The 22,261-nt window shown below is 31.5% G+C and overlaps 1 protein-coding gene across 2 annotated transcripts in view; it reads right to left on the bottom strand.

The window, feature by feature from the left end:
• Positions 1 to 22,261, bottom strand: part of LOC118196070 (pescadillo homolog) — a 97,048-nt gene that overhangs the window by 59,938 nt on the left and 14,849 nt on the right. For both annotated transcript variants that reach the window (XM_085810907.1, XM_085810908.1), the window contains exons 2-4: positions 14,087 to 14,166; positions 5,202 to 5,355; positions 4,749 to 4,858 (exon numbers count right to left, since the gene is read on the bottom strand). In XM_085810907.1, coding sequence (XP_085667033.1) covers positions 4,749 to 4,858; positions 5,202 to 5,355; positions 14,087 to 14,166 — 344 coding nt within the window. The remainder of the gene's footprint in view (positions 1 to 4,748; positions 4,859 to 5,201; positions 5,356 to 14,086; positions 14,167 to 22,261) is intronic.

Below are 22,261 nucleotides of genomic sequence, written 5' to 3'. Positions count from 1 at the left end.
CCCACTTTAATTTAATTTTGTAGTTTTCTTACACTTTGAACTGAGAAAATTCTCACTAGGGAAGAAAAACTTCAGTTTATCAAAATATTTCTAAGCATGATAAAAGTAAAATTAATAATTAATGTTCATACTATTGTGTGGATAATCTTAGTAATATAAAATATCTTCTTTTTCTTTAATGGCCAGACAGCCCAGGATGGGCCCGTGCCTTCCTCGGAATCAAATTCCAAGCTCTTCTATCCCTGGTCATGGACATCCAATTGGTTATTTTTAAAATTCTTAAGTCTGTTTTCAAACAGTCGAGCCACCTAAGTTTAGGTATTCCTCTTATTTGGGTGCCGAATGGTCTGGCCAAGAAGATCATTTTAATTACTCGATTTTCATCCACACAGGTGTCCTGCCCATCTGATTCTCTGAATCCTTATATATTTTACTATATCTATTTCTTTAAAGGATTTATACAGTTCTTCTACAGATATTGCTAATTATGCCACCAAAAATACTTCTCAAAATTTTTCTTTCAAAGACAGAAATGATATACTTTCACCTTTTTCTGTCATTGCCCAGGTCTCAGCAGAGTACGTAAGAATGGGTCTATTAAGCTTTTGTAAATTAAAAACTTCGCTTTTAAATCATCGACAGTATTAACTTCTGATCCTAAATATTTAAATTTGATAACAGTTTCAAATTTGTAATTCCCAATGTCAAAATAGGGGCTGCTGTTATTACCACATGGCATGTATTTAGTTTTATTTTGGTTGATTGCTAGATGCATTTTGCTAGCCTCTAGAGATGTAAAAGCCTCTCTAAGTACTCTCTACTCGGGAGTGCGTGTGACTATGTCAATATCGTCAGCAAATGCAAAAATCTGAACAGTCTGTAGTATTAATACTCGTTCGAGTTCAACGAGTATAATCACACTACTTAGTTGGAGTCTTTTATGTTTTGGAGAGCATGGTTAAAAAGCAAGCAGGCCAGTGCATCACCCTGTTTAAGCCCATTTGAAACACCAATAGGCTCAGAAAGATTATTCTGGATTTTAACCCTAAGTTTTGTCTCAGTAAGAGTAATGGTGACCAAATTTATAAGTTTTCCAGGTATTGCAAATTCTCTCATAGCTTTAATTAGATATTTTCTGTTTACTGAATCATAGGCAGTCTTATAATTCTCTCATAGCTTTAATTAAATATTTTCTGTTTACTGAATCATAGGCAGTCTTAAAATCAGCAAAAAACTGGTGCGTTGCAATGCCATATTCATTAGATTTTTCCAAAATTTTCCTGCTGTAAAGATTTGTTCTGCTGTAGATCTTTCTTTGCGGAAACCACATTGGTAATCACCTACAATATTTTCTGTATAAGTTACTAGTCTACTAAAAAGTATATTAGAAAACAGTTTGTAGAAAACGCAAAGAAGACTGATTCCCCTGTAGTTGGTACATTTCACAATGTCTCCTTTTTTGTGTACAGGACAGATGATGCTCAGTTTCCAATCTTCAGGTAAAACTTCTTAGTTCCAAACTGATTCGATGAGGTGGTGTATAATATACCATATATTTGCAAGATATTTTCTCCTTCCTCACTGCATACTTTCATGATATAATAGGAAGCACATCCTGCTAGCAATCAAATGATCTGGAATCCAAATGTTGGTAAGGATGTTACACATTTTTTATGTCTTCTGGCTCTAAAACATCCAAAAATCACACTACAGTGACACAAAATAAAGTGAATAAAAATTTGTCACCACTAGGATTATTATGCAACTAGGTCCAAATCCCCCTGTGCCTTTGTGTTCTAGCTGCAAGCACATCTGTCTAGCAATTGGAAAGTCCTAAATTCAAATCTCGGTGAAGGCGTTACACATTTTCCATGTTTCCTATTTAAAACTAGACCCAATGACTCTAAACATTGATTAAAAGAAAACTGAATGCAAATATTTGCTGATTAAATATATGGTTGAATATTAATATAAAATTCGATAAATGTCTACAGTAGAATATAACAATTCAAATCCAGGATTCATAGCCACATTTTAGTTAAAAAAATAAGCACCTGTCTAATTACATTATACACAACTGCATAACCTTAAAAATTAGACCAGTATTTATTAAGAGAGAATAAGCTCTACCTCAACCATGGAAAATAATTACTTTTTTTTTTCCTTTAATTTTAAATAACAGTTCAATATACAGAACTAGTTTACAATGAGAGGAAAAAAAAACTATGCAGAACTAAATTATATTACAAGATTTAATGATGAAATTTCAGTTCAAAATATAGAAAATAAATAATAATAAGGCATATTTATGGTATTCGCTTGGAGCCTAATAATAATTACAATTTATTTTTCCACTCATATTGATATTTAAATAATTTAAATCTAAATTCTGAACATTTTCTAAATTTTCATTGTATATCAGTTTTCCCTTAACAGATATTGCAAGCAAAGTAATTTAAGTAAAAAAGAGTAACATTTCTGAAATCAGAAGACAGAAATTTGCTTCATGCAGTCATCTTTTAACAGTAAAAGCTTAACTAACTCGCCTTTCGGACAGTCGAGCGTAACTTGAAAAAGAGGAGCTGACGGGGTACACTGTAGCCGCTCTTAAGATTTTTCCACTAAATAAATGCTTTTGACATTTCGATATGTGCATCATATAAAAATAAAACAATGGAACTGAAAAATATTCTGCTTAGCAAGCACAGTAAAACTCTCATAAACTAAACAAATCTCGGACAGAACATCAAAATTAATTATCTCTTCAAGATATCGCAAATATTATTGCACAATATGTGTGCCATAATTCTTTCCTACATGATATTACGCAATCGGAATCAACAGCTGCCAGTATTGGGAGAATAAAGAACTAAATAACTGGGGTGTTTTTCATTCTAATTTTCAACAGACGGCGTTAAATTTCCGGAATAGAATCATTCTTCACTTGGGGTGGTAGACCGCAGAACTTTTAGTCCTATTCAATCCAGATTGGAAAGTGATTAAAAAAAGTCCTTTCCTTGTTTTGCAGCGAACTGTAACAGTTTCAATATTCGAGATTTTGCGGAGAAAGGGCAGAACCTCCCAATCTTCATACTGTATAATGTATTGGCCAAAAAAATTAAATTATTTTGACTATTCGATTACTTTCCCTTTATTTAAGCCATTCCGAATATTATTTCTTAGAAAGCTAATCTCTGTTAAAACACAACCATTTTTGGAAGTTTACTATACTTCAGCAGTTACTGCAACTATGTTATTATAAACATTCATACATATGCTCATATAAGCATAATGATCATAATAAACACGAATATGAACTGACGAAGTGGAACGAGAATGCAAATTATTAAGATCTTGATAGAAATTCAAACGTGTGCAGTATTTGGGTGGGAGGAAAAGAATGCCGAATGTACCGGAATTTTCTACTGCTTTTGCAATTCTTTGACCAATAGAACGACGGGCACTTGTCTGTACTCTTCGTGCACACCAAAGGTTATGTTAATGCAGAGAAAGGGGGAAAAGCTATTTCCAGGAGTATGATTCACCATCTGACATTCCATATTAGGAAGAAAAAATGTTTATTTATTTTCGGCTTTGGTACCGGGAAAAATATAGCGCATTGATTAAAAAAAAAAAGAAAAAAAAAAAAAAAAAAAAAAAGGCACTAAAAGCAAACAATAGGCACTAAAAATAAAAAAATAAGGGCTTTATAGAAAAAGTCAGCACTTATAAGGGCCTTTATATTTTATTTTCAAATATAAGGACTTATAAGCACTTATAAGGACCGCTACGAACCCTGAAATCAAACAAAATTTAATAAGAAAAATTATGCTAACGAAACGGTAGGCTTGGAAGAATGAAATTTGCATCCAATTTTAAGCTTCATTCATTCAATAAAACTTGAAACTGAGCAGATTTTATTACTACAATTTAATTTCATTACTGAAAACCATGAGAGTTAGCAGCTATGCTACGTGCATATATTTAAATTATATAATTTTATAAGTTTTAAAAGTATTATAGTAAAAATACTTATAAAAATTAAATTAAAATTCCCCCTCCATATGCAAAAGCACTTCTACAAGTTATTTTCAAAAAAGTAGAAAAATTTCTGTTATGGTATGTAGTAAGTTCCACTGCATAGTTAATTTTCTAAATCGACAGTTCAGCAAAGCTTATATATACATAACCAATAGTTAATAAATAAAATTAATTTTAATGAAAATTTAATTTATGAATCAATGATTGAAAAGAATATTAATGAATGTTATTTCTAAAATCATATAATATAGAATTTAATTAATATCTACAAAAGAAAAATACATCTGTGCAAGTTATTAATGAGGAAATTTATGCAGCAGAAACTGTAGAATACATAATTATCTTTTAAAATATCCAAAATAATTTCTCTTAGTTTTTGGAACTACTGATAATGCACCGAATTCAGAAGATATAGCATTTAATATGCCAAAAAATAAAATGCATGGGGAAGGGCCTTGAACTAAAAAAATTCAGATGAAAGCTCTTTTTTTCTTTCTTTTCCATACAAACATTCACTTTTATAAATTATTTTCCAAGAAATTTTTATTATGGAATGTAGAATGCATTCCATTGCATAAATATCCACTGAGTTAATTTAACAAAGCTTACACATACAAAACAAAATTAATACAATAAATTTCAGTGGAAATTAAATTCACAAGCTCTCTCTCTACATATATTTCTTTGCAATTCCATTTACTGCTTACCTTTCTTTTACTATGTGATCAAGTTTAAAAGAAGGCTGGTTGGCCCTCAATCGTGAGCTGGCTTCCTGATCCTTTTTCCCAATTGCTTTTTTTAAACGCTTAATAAAAACCTATAAATAAATAAGTACATTAATCTTATAACCTCCTCTATATTCAGATTTAATTCAAAAATAAATTTGAGTTTTATACGACATTTTCCTTAAAAGAATGAAAAATTTCAAATTTCACATATGCCAGAAGTTCAGTTAGAATGAAATGATTATTATGATTATGATGATCTAAAGGGTATCAAAATTTACAAAAAAAAAAAAAAAAAAAAAAAAAAAAAAAAAAAAAAAAAAAAAGCTTAATATTTATTTACTTTATTAAACATTAGCCCTTCACATCATTTTGAAAGACATTAATGAACTTAGGAATTATACTTTTAGCAATGTAAGATTTTTGTTGAAATACCTTAAATGAGCGAAATTTATTGATCAGTGGTTCATGTGCTAAAAACTGAATATCTTTCAAATAATAATATGTTTGAATTGAAGAATTATTCTTATTTGCTTTCTTCTTGTGACGTGGCTCCACTGGATAAATACCTTTTAATATACAGAGTCGCCTAAAATAAATAAAAGTATTTTAAATATTAATATTAGAATTAATACATTTTATCATCACATTTTCTTGATAAAATTTATAATTGATGATTTACTAAAACATATACTGCACCTATAAATAAAAGGCATAAACTTATTACTCACTTGTACAGAGAAGTGACTCATCACATAAAGTGCATTGAATTAGTGAATGTTGTCCCCCCCCCCAGAAAACCATAATAAAGTAATACAGTACAAAGTTCGTAATCCGAACTCGTCAATTCCGGATTATAGATAATCATTTTAAATCTGGTAAGATGGCAAGCAGAAATTATACAATTAAAAATATGAAACCGTAATTTATGAAATAAAGAGCAATTATGATCTAAAGGATATCTAAATTTACAAAAAAAAAAAAAAAAAAAAAAAAAAAAAAAAAAAGCATTTAACAATTTACTTGTTTAATTTAATAATTTAATTGTTTACTTTATTAAACATTTCTTTCAACATAAGTTGTTTAAGACCTTCGTTTTTTGTGCTAATACTTTTTCTTTAATTCTATAACCAGACATAATTTTTTGTTCAGTTACAAAGTTCCACTGTTGTTGTGTCGAGAATACCGACTAACTTGTCAATCGAAATTTTTTCGTTTTCAATAACCTCTCTGGCACTTTCTTCACTACCGGAAGCATTATTTTCTGGATATAGAACCGTACTACAGATTTCGCCGTCCGTTAATTGATTGATGATTAGGGCATTGTCGTCACAATGAAAAACTTCTGCTATGCCATTTTCATTTATTACTGCTTCTCCACATTTCTTTACAAAATCCAATAACTGGAAAATTTCACCTTTAGTATGCGATGTCCGAAAACCTTCAAATTTAAGGCTATCATCTTCATTGTCCTCACCATGAAATATGGTATCTGGCCATAAATTATGCCAAGCATTTTTTAATGTATCTGGAGACACATCCTCCCACGATCTTGCGATTTTTTTAAGCTAAAAATTTTCAAAAAGTCTTGAATAGTCTTGCCATTGTTCAAGAAGTTTAACATAGATTTTAAAAATGCTACTTTATATTTGCATTTCAGCACATGCACTATTCCCATATCCAAAGGCTGAATGATATACGTACAATTTGGAGGGAAGAATAATACAGTTTCATTATCTTTCACTAAAACTTTAGGTGAAGTATGCGCCGAACAGTTGTGAACAATCAGGACTATTTTTGAGTCATCAGGTAAACCAACTGAATTCAAATGTCACTGAGCCTCGAGTATAAAATGATTTTCAAACCAATCATTCATCAATGCTTGTGTCCTCCATGCTCTTTTATTTGCGCGATATATAACGGGGAAAATCATTACTCCTTTAAATGCTCGAGTCGCGCATGTTTTCCGATTACGAAAAGTTTGCACTTATGCGTTCTGCAGAATTTGCACGCGCTAAAATTTTTAGTCTCGCTTTGGAATTTTTGATACCAGTTGGAGCCTTTTCTGTAGAGGTTGCCAATGTGTGCACGGTACATATTGCCAGAAAAGACCAGTTTCATCATCGTTGTAAATTTGTTCTGGAGATAATTGTTCACTAGTAAAGAGTTCAATGAATTCATCTGCAAATTGTTCAGCAGCTTCAGTATCAGCTTTTTCACCTGAAATTTTTGTCTTATACCATGGCAATTTTTAAATTTGGTTAATAAACCTGTCGAACATATGCACTCAGTGTTTCAGTTCATTTCCTCATGAAATATTTTGGCTTGAGTCATTAGCATCGGACCCATCCATGGCACGCAACTCACTGCGACGCTGTCTGACCCATTCAGTCATCACTTTGTCATGATCGTCACTTTTAGCATAAAGAACCTTTTTTCTGTTATTTATTGCAAGTGGGGTGTCGGAATCCACAAAAAATTCAAAACGTTCCTTTTTCTTATGTCATGTACAGTTGAATTTCCAATGTCGCACTCCTCGCATAATTTTGAGACGGATATGCCTATATCCGTTTTTTGCAGCAATTCCACTTTTTGTTTGATAGACATCGAAACATGCTTTCACTTTGTAGATACTTTGGCAGTTCTAGAATTGGAAATTGTTTTTTGACATAATCTAAAGTTCAAGCTTAATTTTTATAAAATTGCTCTAACAGTCAGCGAAAAATAATAAGCCAGGTCCAATTAGAAGATTAAGGAACAAAGCAATCTGCAATGTTAACTGGAATGCCTTAGAATCAGTAAAGATAATTTTAGCCTAGCTTATACTATCCGTTATACATTAAACGCGCATGCGTAAAGCATACAAAAACAAAACAAAACAAAACAAAAAAAAAGATTGTGGCTTTGAGATCTGGATTATATATCATTTCGGATAATGGATATTCGGATTACGGACTTTGTACTGTATATTTATCTACATATGCTAATAAATTTCAGTGAAGTAGTAAATTCAGTATTGCATCTGTTAAGCCACAATACACTGATAAGCTGTGCATTGCAGCTTCAGGGATGCAATATACAGCTTATCAGTAAATGTGTGCTATGAAAAAACATACAACTTAATGAACTCTAAATGTGGCCAAATTATATGAAGGCATACACAGCAGTCATTCAACACTTAGACGCAGCTAAATGGTGATTTCATGCATAAATATGGTAAAAGTATACTGATTCTAAGTAAATGATAAAAATGGCGCTCAGAAACTAAGGGGCATATGACATCACTTTTACAAGATTGAAACTTGCATGATTAGTGTGATTAGAAATATCACCCTGCAATATCTCACTATCTATTCCACAGCTGACCCAGACGCTTATTACAAAGAAATTACTCAAAATTTCTTTTTAACCTTTTTCCATTAGCATTATAAGGCCAGGTGCTGTCTTTCCTCACAATATAAATAAGAAATAGCAGTGGGGACAAATTTTTTTAAATTCAAAACATCAAACAAGATGCTACTACATAATCAAAAAATCATTTATATATATAAAAAAAAGTCACAGAAGCTGCCAATTTAATTTTGTTCAGACCTTATTGAAAATAATTATGATGCATTAGGAGGTAAGCCATGTCAACTGTTTGTTCTTGGTGTGTTTAGAGCAAAGCCTCGAGGGTTATCTGCCTAAGGGGAGTGATGCCTTTGTGGAGGACTTTCTATGGGAACCTGGCTTGTATACACGTTACACACGGGGAAAACCATGAAAGCGCCCATGCAGCCAGCCTGTTTGCAGGATTCGAACCTCGGACCGAACTACCAGTGCTCAGTGACTTTGCCACTGGGATGGTGGGATAACAACAACTGTTCTGGGTAAATCAGGAGGAATCCTACTCTATGGCATTGAAAGATGCTTCTCTTTCTATGCCATAGAGTTCAGTATTCTGATATTGCCTTAATAATTTGAATTTACAGTTTATGACTTGTAAGCTTCACATAGAAAATGATCGTGTGTTTCGGATAATAACACTTATTTAGTAAGTTTATTTGTAGCTTTACTACCTGCAGAATCTACCGGAGAACAAAATTCTCCACATAATATTGGTGTTGGTGTATTTAATTATGGCAAAGCACACGAGGGCTATCTGCCTAAAGGGAGGGATGCCTTTCGTGGAGGACTTTCTAAGGGAAACTGGCTCGTATACACGTTACACATGGGGAAAACCACGAAAACGCCCATGCAGCCAGCCCGTTCGCGGGATTCAAACCTCAGACCGAACTACCAGTGTTCAGCGTCTTTACCGCTCGGCCGCTGGTGGGCCCACATAATATTGGCTTTAGCAGCTAAAGCAGTAGTTCTCAACATGTCACCATTCCTAGGTAATCATTGCCCCCTTTTTCTTTCCAAAACTTGAACATTTATTTATTACATACAAATTTAAATAAATCCATACATTTATTTAAATTTTGATTATTAATATTTTTTAGAAATTAGAGAAGAAAAAATATAGAAAATGTTACTAAATATCAAAACTTAAATAAAAGTAATATTTTGCATTTATAAACTAAATACTTAACATATAAATAAAAGGTTGACTGAATGCTCCTCCTGAAAATATGAGATCTCCGCTTGGTTGCGAACCTTTGAGCTAAAGACTTATATGGTGCTTTTAGTGCCAGAAGTCCACTGAGATAAATGCTTTTCTTGAACAAGAAGATATTATCTATGATCATTTATGTATTGTATAATGCTGGTTAGAGTAATAAATCGAGACACTTGTTTTATGCCCATAAATATGACAGTTCCGTATCACAACCACATGAAGCACAGATCCACTGTGCAATGCAGTGAGAGGACAGGCTGACAAATCACTGACGGCATAGAATATTTCGAGTTGATGTGCATTAGTATTATTACTGCAACTGGAGAATTCACCTATGTAAATTATACACCAAACATCAGCTGATTTTCTGCACCTTTCTCATCAACTGCCATCCTGCTAGTGAAGGATGTTTCCAACAGTACTCCAAGCTGCTCACAGCTGGTATGAAACTAAAATGAGGAATATTTATTAGAGTTAAGCTTTACACTGGCCTCTCAGATCTCAAGGCTTGGAACTACTCCACAGTGCCATATTTACTATCTACATTTCGAACTTTAAGCCTAAAATGTCTCCAAAAACACGATTTTCGCACTTGCAAAAACCTTGTTTTGAACACACAATTTAAGCTAAAAATCTGAAACAACAACAACAAAAAAATTTAGATAGCAAAAACGTAAAGTTTCTAACCAAAAATATTTTATAAGAATTCATGTACACAGCAATATGTTTTAACTTCAAAAAATATCACAAAATTGCACAATTTATGCAGCGAAAGAATCTACAAACTATGCCTAACTAGCTTACATAAATTAACATAACAACAATAACTTTCAAAGAATACCATGTACACAGCGTTCTGTTTAAACTTTAAAAAAAAATCTACGAATTGCACAATCTAGGAAGCAAAGGAAACTACGAACTACGCACACCTTGCTATAATAAATTAACATAACAACAATAAATTTCAAGAATACCATGTACACAGCATTCTGTTTAAACTTAAAAAAACATTTACGAATTGCACAATCTAGGCATTGCGCACTAATCAACAAAATAAACTAAAATTAATTTCAAGCAATCCAAAAAAAAAAAAAAAAAATAACAACAGAAATTCATACTAAAACAACAATGAACATAACATTATACAAAATAAGAACAAGAATAAAATAAAATGCACTTACCATGAATGAATGCTTCTTTGAACAGTAGAAATACTAATTTCAAACATCACCAAAACAATTTCACCACAAATTAGTTAAAAGAATCTTCTCCCATTTCAAAACAATGATGGAAAAATATATAAACTACCAAATAAAACACAAAATCGCATTTCCAATTTTAAGTAGGGAACATAGCTTTAACATGCTGCCATGTAATCTCTATCGTATTTATATGACAGCCATACTCACTATCTACAAAATTGATACTATCTTTCACAAATAAATGTTCAAAACCTTCTAATACCTGTAAAATTTCCAGCCACAAAAAAAAAAAAAAAAAAAAAAAAAAAAAAAAAAAAAAAAAAAGTTGTACCAGGCACGCGACTAAAATTTTGCCAACACGTCATAAATTACCTAATTACCACACACCACGCGAACCAACTAGCAAATTTAAGTTTCCACATAAAAGGGGTTGCCATAGAAACCAACATCGCCCACAAAACCATTGCAGAACATGCAATCGCGCCAAAATACAGTGCACAACACATATCGCAGCATTTGGCGACCTGAGGGCGCATTAAGAGTAGTACCCAAGGCTTGAATGCAATTGAACAATTTTAGGTCAAATGTTTGTTTTACTAACAACTGCACAGTTAACTCTTGCAATGACTATCATTCAATTTAATAGAACTATGTACTGTTACTGAGAATTCATAGCTTACAATATCTGCAAACTTTGGAATTTCAATATCACAGCAAATAAGCAAGTCTAAAAGTGGGCCTACACGCTACAAAATAAGTGAGTATTCATTTGTCATTTTAAAATGCATATTGTGTAGAAAAGTATAAAATAATTCTGCAACTTAACTATTGTAAACATTTTTTCAAAAATCAGTTAAGGCATTTCTTGAATATAAATGTTGATGTTATCAAATATTTAAAAAAATTATTGCTATTTTTCTCTGGTGTTGGTGTATTTAATTATGGCAAAGCACACGAGGGCTATCTGCCTAAGGGGAGGGATGCCTTTCGTGGAGGACTTTCTAAGGGAAACTGGCTCGTATACACGTTACACATGGGGAAAATCACGAAAACGCCCATGCAGCCAGCCCGTTCGCGGGATTCGAACCTCGGACCGAACTACCAGTGTTCAGCGACTTTACCGCTCGGCCGCTGGTGGGCTGCTATTTTTCTCTGCCAATTCAGCCATATGTTAAATATATTAAACTAATTGATATTTACGTAAATTCTGAAAAATATTGCAGTAGAAAAGTATACTAAAATACATTTTAGTCAAATTAATTTTCAACACATACTGGGTACTGCCACTCATAAAGGGAGTTTAAAACAAGAATTCAATCTGTCAGCTTATCCACATAAATTTCTCAGATCGTTATTTTATATTCATGTTTCAAAGTTTTCAAAATTCTAGCCAATGCCCTTTATGCTATACTCCCATAAAAACAAAAGATAATTGAGGAAATTCAATCTCATGGAGGTGTTGGCAAAAGAATGCACAATAAATATATCTACACCCTATGAAAGTTGATACTGCTACCTCCTTCAAAAAAGTACAAAAGCAGTTGCAAAGAATTTAAGGTCAAGTCAATATCTTTCTTTCTATGATTCACTTTAGGTTACCAAGTAAAACTGGTAGCCATGTCCCATTTTCATGGCTAAGAACACAGTACAATTTTGAATAGAGATGTTTCAGTCATTGTAGTTTTGTAAAAATTGTCAATATAGTGGTGTCTAACCTTTTCTCAACCAAGGACAGCTAAGAGGGTAATTATAATTACAAGCCAAATTTTAATTATAGGAGTTAAAATAGTTGTTTCTTTGTCTTGATCTCAAAAATAGTATTATAATTTTCTCTCCTTTATTTTCAAGCAGTATAAATTTTAAAGAAAGATGGAAAAATATGCAAATAAATTAAGTATGTATAACACGCAGAAAAAAATCCAGTAGTTAACATTCTCACAAGTATGAAAATAGCAAAATACATCATTTACAGTCAGACTGTCAAAAAGGGGAGGGGGAAAAAAGACGAATTACAAAATGTTAAAAAAATAGATTAATTAAAATCATTTCTACCAAATGTGTGTAAAATATTATAATTTTTAAAAGCTACATTTCATACCACATACAGCTATATAAAACAGGCTTTGTACAGGAAAACAACTGTATTTTCTGATCATCCTAACCTATATTACTCATGGATTTGCATGCTTTCTATTTAACCATCATTTTGCTAAACAACATTTAATGACTGCAAAAATTTAAATATCAATCATATAAATTTTTGCTTTTTCCTCATAAAATGCTTCGGTACTTTTCCGTTTTGCAGTCGCAAACGATAAAGTCGCCAATAATGGTACAACTGATGCCAAACGGAATATCTTCGCTGGTAACCTTTTAAGCCTCATTTTCAAAACAAGTCGCAGCCATTTCTTACCAGATTGATTGTTTCTTTTAATAATAGCATACGATTACATAGAATATTTACAAAGATAATTAAATTTTATGCCCCAAGACCATTCGCAGTAATTAAGTCAATTAGGATGCAAACACAACACTCACTCGAAGGCGAAAATATAGAAAAGGCAAAATCAAGGGTTAAATTCATCAGTTCTAATGAGAATGCACTAGTGAAGTAAAGCACTGCAATTTTACATAATTTCTGAGTAAGCTATTCATACGAATTGAAATAATTCTTGCATTTAAACTTGTATCCTAAATTAAGATTTAACTTGAAATTAACGTAGATAATTACCGAGAGAATTATATTTTTGTAGCGTTGTTTACCTGAGATGAGATCACTTGGGGTCATGTGATACGAACCGGCGAATCAGGATGTTGAACCATGATAGCATAGTAAATTCTTAAATTAATGTCTTTTTACAAATTTATTGTCTTTCTTTATTGGCTTTTTACAAAATTTTAAACCATATTAAAATGTTTATGCCTTCAAAATAAAAAATTCTTAGAACTAACATTTAACAATTTTATGTGTATACCGTATGTTGTCGTCAACAAAGTCTGCTTGGCGAGATTTGCGCCAGCGAAACAGAAAAGTACCAATGCTTCTTCTTATTATTATTTATGATCAGAACCACGAGTTGTAAGAATGCTAAATATTTTTTATCAATTCACAAAATCATCAATGGGTTTGCCCTTTCCATGGGACTGTGAATAAGGTTTAGTTTATTATTATTATGGCAAAGCACACCATGGTTTCTTGCCTAAGGTAAGAGATGCCTTCATGGAGAATTTTCTAAGAGAAATTAGTTCATATATACGTTACACATGGAGAAAACCACGAAAACACCCATGCAGCCAGCCTGTTTGCCTGGAATCGAACTCAGGTTGAAACTATCAGTGTTCAACAATTTTACTACTGGGCTACTGGTGGGTGCGGGTGTGAATTAACAGAAAATACCAAGATAATTACCAATATCAATACATAGAATTTTTAAATTATGAATGGTATCACACAGAAATAAGGATTAGCTTTTTTACACAAGAAGTTTAAAAATAAGCTACTAAAACTGTAGAATTACCGAAAATCTTTTAGAGACAACTGGAGTTTCCGCAACGCTTGTTTTCGGCTAACATATGTGGTAGCTGTACCACTTTCACCCTAAAAAAGAAAAAAAATCAATTAATCACACATTACTTTAAGCGCAACTTTTAATATCCATTAAAACTATGAGAGTCCATATAAACTCTGATAAATCCATATAAAGATTGGTTTATAAAAGGGAGTCAATTCTAGCTATTTTGGAAAATAGACCACAAAATTAAGTCAGCTAAAAAATGTTAAATCTAAAACCTTTGAAAATACTGTAGAACCTAAACATGTGGAAGAAAATTAAGGTACTCTTCTGTTATTGAGACCAGATTCAGAAATGTATATTGTATGTATGCTTGTATACATATGCCTACACCTTGCCATAAAAAAGGGGGGCAGTTCTATATCTCCTGTTCTACTAGAATGATTGCTGAATTTAACTTGCTTTTCTTCATGTCTCAAAAGCAAATCTTAGGATATACAGTCAAAAGTCTTTAATCTGGACTCGATAGGACTTCAGCGATTCCGGATTATAGATCATCAGTTTAAATCTGGTAAGATGACGTGCAGAAATTATAAAATTAAAAATATGAAATCGTAATTTATGAAATAAAGAGCAATTATGATCTAAAGGGTATCAAAATTTACAAAAAAAAAAAGCTTAATATTTATTTGTTTACTTTATTAAACATTTTTTTCAACGCGCACATGCATAAAGCATACATTACGCATAGTTGAAATTAGAAAATTGCAACCAGAAAACTATTTGATGTGTATTCGTAATGACGAGGAATTTGATTTAAATCATATCAAAGACGGAGTACATCGAGATGAAATACTACATTTAATAACGAATTATAAGCCGAATAAAATAAAAACATTTGCCCTGAAGATATGGATAATGCTGACAGATCAACTTCTAGTTCATTGCGCTCCGCGAGGTTCCCCGCAGAGCAGCGTGAAATTTATAAACAGATTTCGGAATGGTTAGAGAAACAAAGGATGGTTGATCTTTACAATATGGTAACTGGTAGTTTGGGGACATTTTGGAGGCGATAAAGGTTACTACCTGGGACTTTGGTAATAATGTGAGCAGTACTCAGTTCCGATTACGCATTATTTTGTGTGGGGGAAATGAGAGATCATGGGATATGTCATGTGATATTAATGGACGAATTACGGTTCTTTAATCGGAAAAGGGGGGAATTTGGACAAGTATCTGTGGATGTATATTATTTTGTATTAAGCTTCATTGTGTGTTGTGTGAATTAGGGTTGAATAATTTTGGGACTATATGGCGCTGTCTAAAGTGAATTGTAGATGTGATAAAGAGAATTTTTTTTTTATCAAATTCTATCAAATTCGGAAAAAAAATCGTTCAGTAATTTTATTGAATCCATAATAAAAGTGTATCCACCATGTAAGGAAGATTCGGAAGAAGATTAGGTTAGTTAGACTTTGTTAAGAATGTGAGTAGTATTCAGTTCTGATTACGCATTATTTTGTGTGAGGGAAATGAGAGATCATGGGATATGTCATGTGATATTAATGGACGAATTACTGTTCTTTAATCGGGAAAAAATCTGGCAATTTTGTATTTGGCTTTATTCTGTGTTGTGTAAAATAGTGTTTGTGAATTTTTGGATCCCATGGCCGTAACTAAAGTGAATTCGAAATGGGTATTTAGTGCTATTGAAAAGGATAGTAATAAATGTTTTTTAAGGTTGTGCGAGAGAGAAATAAAGATGTTTTATTATGTTATTTATTTTACCTGGTATTTTGCTTTGAAAGATAAGTATGATTTTAAAGATTCTGAAACAGAAGGAAGAAAAGTGTATCCGCAACGTAATCAAGATTCTGAAGAAGATTAGGTAAGTTAGTATTTTTAATTATTTGAGGATATTATTTTTATGCATTGTTGTAAATGTAAGGTGGAAAGGAATTTGGTATTATTGGGAAAATTGTTATTAGCAATGATTTAGTTTAAAGTAATTAGGATTATAAGGTAATTTTTATTAATTTAATGTATGTGCTCATTTATATTTTAAGTAGTGTTTTTGAATTTAATTATATTTTAATGAAATGATAGTTATTTTGTGAATTTTATGTTTGTAGGAATTTGGTATATGTTTAAGTTGAAATAAACGTGCATGGAAATAATTTAAATATTTGATATTAAGTATTTGTAATGCTTGAGGTATGAATGCGTTGGTGACGTGTATAATGTAATAGATGATTTAGAGGTAAAAGTTTTTGGATATTCTATTTATTTTATATGTGGAAATGTTGATATTTGTAAAGGGTAAATACTTTTTCGCGATCATGTAATTTCATATATGTTCTTTTTACCGGGTTTAAAGATTGAGAAAATTGTCATGTATTTTCGTGAAATTTTTTTAATTTATGAGAAAAAAGCAGTGTACATGGATATAGTGAAGAGTGTGCGCAATGCCATTTTTGTGCAATTCTGGGATGTTTTTTTAAGTAAAAATAAGTTGACGTGTACATGGTTTAGTGATATTTTAATGAAATGATAGTTATTTTGTGAATTTTATGCTTGTAGGAATTTGGTATACGTTTAAGTTGAAATAAACGTGCATGGAAATAATTTAAATATTTGATACTAAGTATTTGTAATGCTTGCGGTATGAATTCGTTGGTGACGTTTATAATATAATAGATAATTGAGAGGTAAAAGTTTTTGGATATTTTATTTATTTTATACATGGAATTTTGGATATTTTATTTATTTTATACATGTTCATATTTGGAAAGGGTATATACTTTTTCGTGATCAGGTAATTTCATATATGTTCTTTTTACCGGGTTTAAAGATTCAAAAAATTGTCATGTATTTTCATAAAATTTTTGTAATTTATGAGAAAAAAGCAGTGTACATGGATATAGTGAAGAGTGTGTGCAATGCCATTTTTGTGCAATTCTGGGATGTTTTTTTAAGTAAAAATAAGTCGGCGTGTACATGGTTTATGTGTATGTGTTATTTTGAAAAATGCGTAAGGAGGATGGTATTGTGCAGTTTTTCCTAATTTTGCAGTGAATATTTGTCATGATTAAGCAGTTTTGTTTGATAAAATTTCTAGCATAAGTGTAATTCGGCTAGTAGATTGTTGGAAGAAGTGTTCAGGAGATAAAAAGAAAAGAAACATGTCTTTACTTCGTGAAGACAAAATGGCGGAGGGGGAAAAAAAATAGAGGGTTGCTGTAGGAGAGTTGGTCGCCAAATTTTCGCCAAAATATCGCCAAGTTACCATAATGTAAAGATCAACCCAAAGGATATTCATTTATCCATTTTTTGCAGCAGTTCCACTTTTTGTTTGATGGACATCGAAACATGCTTTCGCTTTGTAGATCCTTTGACAGCTCCAGAATCTGAAATTCTTTTTGACATAATCGAAAGTTCAAGCTTACTTTTTTAAAATTGTTCTAACAGTCTACAAAAAATAATAAGCCGGATCCAATTAGAAGATTAAGAACAATGCAATCTGCAACATTAACTGAAATAGATAATTAGATAATTTTAGCTTAGCTCCGTTATACATTAAATGTATATGCGTAAACGTATTATGCACATGCGTAAAGGTATTACCCGCACGCATAAACGCATTAGCGCATGCAGTCCGGATTAAAGACTTTTGACTGCATTAGATTTATATATAGCATTGTTCTAACATATATTGAATGATCTAAAATTCACTTAGTTCGAAAACAAGTTTTTCTAATACTTGCTCAATAGCTGCAAAGTAAGATAATAACAATTTATCAACTAAAGAAATATTGATTATATTATCTCCTAATATTAATTTAGTAGAAATATCAAAAAAGAGGGAACCCATATGTATGATATTTTGCCACAAAATCGAACTTTTTCTGGAATAACATACCAATTTTTTTTCAATATTTTGAATCTACAACTCAAATTATGCCTGGATATTAAATTGTGTAATTTTTGGTGAGAATTTAAGAAGACATTAAAAAATTTATCTTGGTGCATTTTTCAGTTCGTACCAAGAATAATTCACTTGGCGAACTACTTCATTTATAGTAATCTATTTTCCTTCTTTTTTTTTCATTATACACGAGTGAAGAAAAAGTCATAATTCATATTTTCAAATAATTTTAACAAAGCAAGTAAACCACAGTAGGTGTTATCGCTTGTAACAAATATGCCAAATGTGCCAATATGTAAATTCATGTATATCTTAGGAAATTTTGAATAAGAACTCTAATTTTTTACAGGTATGCTAAAAAATACATCTACTTTAAGACGATGGCAAAAATTTTATGGTCGACAATCGAAATTTTTTTCAAAAAATTTATAAATATTTTTTCAAAATACAAATTTAAAAAATAAATCATAAAAAAATGGGCGAATTTTATTTGGAATGTGAAAGAAAGAATCAAATAAGTTTAATAAAAAAAAAAGGTTAACTTATATTTAAATGTGCCCCTTGGATTATCGGCAAGACGTTTCATTTATGGAAACCCTATTATGACATAATTGGTTGTGTGACTGCGATGAATTTGACTCATGGGAAAAGATTTGCAAGGGCTTTTTGTGTGTTGGATATTGGTTAGGAAGTACGTTGCTTCTTTTATGGTATACACGGTAAAAGTAATTTGAAGTTTCAGTATGATTTGGAACCAAAGAGAGAGAAAAAAAAAAAAAAAAAAAATTGATGGTTTACTTAGTAGCCATTATAAGTGTTTTGTTTGTACAAAGGAAATACGTATGGTCGAATGTAAAGATCGTTGAGATGGCTTTGTTGCAAGAGAAGTTCAGATGGTCACAATGTAAAGCATTTCATTAGAAAGAGAACATGGCTTGAGGAAAGTTTTTGAATGCTGTTAAGAAATTTTGTGTGCACCAGAATGAAGACACAGAAATTTCTAAATAAGGTAAGTGGCTATTTCCCTTGTGTAGTGCACAGTGCATAGTTGCGATAAGATATATTTAACTTTTTATGTTATTTCATTGTTTGATTTAAAATGCACTTTACAGGGTTCGTACACATTTCCTTACATGAAAATTAAGGACTTTTAAGGACCATCAAAGAAAAAATTAAGGACCTATCAGCAAACAAAAAAACGAATAGAATAAAGCAATTATCCATACAACCGACTTCATGCTTGTAATTTCACTTTAAGAAACTAACAGAAGTGTGTATTATGCACTATTATTAAATTCACTTTAATACTTACCATAAAACAATTTTGAAAATTAAACTAACTCCCTGCAAGTTATGAAGTAGATAACATTAAATTAGGAACATAATTTCTTTAAAAACATGTATAAGTGTATTTTACACTAATAACAGTCACTATTTTAGAGATTTACATGATTATTATTTAACTTATTTGATATTTATTTAAACACAGTCAACTACTATTATAATCACAATGTAAGAATATTTTGCAGATTAAAATAACTGATTGTGAAATGTCCTTCTTGCAGCATTTATCATTCATTAACTGCTCAGCAACGAATCCCAAATAAACTTTACTTTTATCATTATAACAATTTGGATCATTAAAATTAAATTTATAAAGATTTTCTGCTTTACTTATTTTTGAATATTCTAGTTTCAAAATTTTAAAGTGCTGAAGGAAATCATTTACAAGTTTTAAGATATCTTCAGCAAAAAAGGGAATAAGTGGTTTATCACTTTGATAATATTCAAGGAAAGGCAATAATATTTTCGACAGAGAGAGAAAAAAATTTAATTTTATAAGAAATGTTTCATCTTTAGTTGCCTCTAAAATATTTGAGAAGGATTTCGATGAATTTTTTTTTAAACTTCCCCATTTCAACTTCTTTAATGTATAGTAGCAAGTTATCCCATATTTCAATGGCTCTTTCAACTGCTGGGACATTTTGCAACCATCAGTAAAAGCAGAACTTCACAGGTAGCTTTTTTAAGCCAGATATACTTAAAAAATCTTCACGTCTTGCAGGAGAATCTTTAAAAATCCAATATAAGGAGGATAAGAATGATGGGATGTCCCAGCCAGTGGATGACATCCTATGCTTGAAAGCATTGTTAAGAATGTGTAAACCATATGTCCCTATTGTCAAGCATTGAATGTTATATTCCTTTGTCAAGTCCTGTTGCAATAAATCATAAAATTTCCAGTTTACTGCAGAACCATCCATCGATATTTGTAAGAGTTTTGACAAGTCTAGTTTTTCAACACATTCATAAAATTTGGATAAAATAATTTCCCTTGTTGCATGCCCTATAAATGCGGAAGTAAGGTACTGAGTTCTGACCTTATTTTCGTGATGCCAGTACCTCACATAAATATCTAGTTGCTTCTTTTGATTTGTCAGATTAAGAGTCTTGTCAAATAGTAATGTCAAAAACTCAGCATTTTTACAATGCTTTAGTAACAAAGTTTTAAAATAAGGGCCAAGACCAAAATAACGGATATAAGCACATTCCTTTTCACCACATGAAAACTATTTTGCAATGGAACTATCCGGGAACATTTTAGTGAATAACGGCCCAATATCATCGCACGATTTAAAAGAATAGTGGCTTTTGATGCACTTAAAAGCCCACAATATTTCTGCATCTGTAACTTCAGATTTGAAAAGAAAAGAATTGATTTTATTATTTTCTACACTTATTGATGTTGAATTAGCAGTTACATCTTTTCCTGAAGTAGATGGTTCTTCTAACTTCATGATAACGTTAGAAGAAACTCTGCAGTTGAGAAGGGAAAGATGTTTTGCAGCTAAAAGGGGCATTACATGCAAGGCATTAGTAAAATTAAGTATCGCATATATATGTATATAATGTGTATATATATAATAAGAAATGTATACTGAAAATATACATTTTTTACTATATATATATATATAAAGTACATATATATATATATACAGAACAAATTCCGAGATCCGGACATCCAATATCTGGAATGATCTGAAATCCGGACCTCAAAGCCACCACCAACCAATTTTTTAGGGCTTTTTTGGAGGGAAGGGGTATGCTTTACGCATGCGCATTAGATTTTTTTCCTCATCATAAAAAAACATGCCGGATATCCCGATTCTTAATCTCAGTTTGGCGCTAAATAAAATACCTCATTATTGAAGAAATAATTATTTTAGCATAAATTTGTGATTAGTAACTTGACTACATAGCTGCGTATCTGCTTGGCATAATCTCATACTGAAACATTCGTTAATTTTACAGCAACTAATATTTTATATCCTTGATGCCGAAATCGCGAATCATTATTTATTGTATTTTGCTTTCATCACCGCATGTGTATCAACGGATGACAACTTGAGTGATGACTTATGCAGCGACGCCAAATCACAGAGTATTATCCGATTACAGATTTAAGTTTAATGCGGTAAAATGTTGACAAGGGGAGATTTAACAGAAATTTCTTTCCTTATGCTAAAAATAGATTTTGTTAATGATACTCATAGGACAAACGATTATATTTAGTGCTATTTGAATTAAGAATAACTGATTTGTTATTCACATAAAGCCAGAACCAGGTCCAGAGCTCGCATGGCCGCACCAGGCGGCAGAATTTAGGGAAGTTAAACAGAAGTTTTTCATTGCGATGACAATGCTCCAATCATCAATCAATTAACGGAGGGCAAAATTTGTAGTATGGTTCTAAATCCAGAAAATACAGCTACCGATAGTGAAGAAAGTAACAGAGAGGTTAATGAACGAGAAAACATTTTGATTGACAAGTTATTCGGAATTCTCAACACAGCAATTACAGGACTTGAACAATGGCACTTAATAACTCAACAAGAAATTATATGTCTATAGTATTAGTCTAAAGTATCAGCAGAGAAAACAAATCAAACACCTCACATTGAAAGAAATGTTTAATAAAGTAAACATATAAAGATTAAGCTCTTTTCTTTTGTAAATTTTGATACCCTTTAAATCATAAATGCTTCATTATTTCATAAATCACGATTTCATATTTTCAATTTTATAATTTCTACGTGCCATCTTACTAGATTTAAAATGATCTAATATCCATAAACATCTCAAATCTGGGATCGCCGAAGTTCCGACCTCGGACTTTGTACTGTATAAATATATATATATATATAATACGGAATGTATATTTTCAGTTAAACTTCTACCCAATAACTTAAGTAATT

Source organism: Stegodyphus dumicola, chromosome 2, assembly GCF_044657685.1.
Source record: "Stegodyphus dumicola isolate Sdum_Otavi_A_Nest chromosome 2, ASM4465768v1".
In the NCBI taxonomy this organism is placed as follows: domain Eukaryota; kingdom Metazoa; phylum Arthropoda; class Arachnida; order Araneae; family Eresidae; genus Stegodyphus; species Stegodyphus dumicola.
The sequence above is the reverse complement of the archived record's forward strand: the minus strand, read 5'-3'. Positions and strand labels throughout refer to the sequence as shown.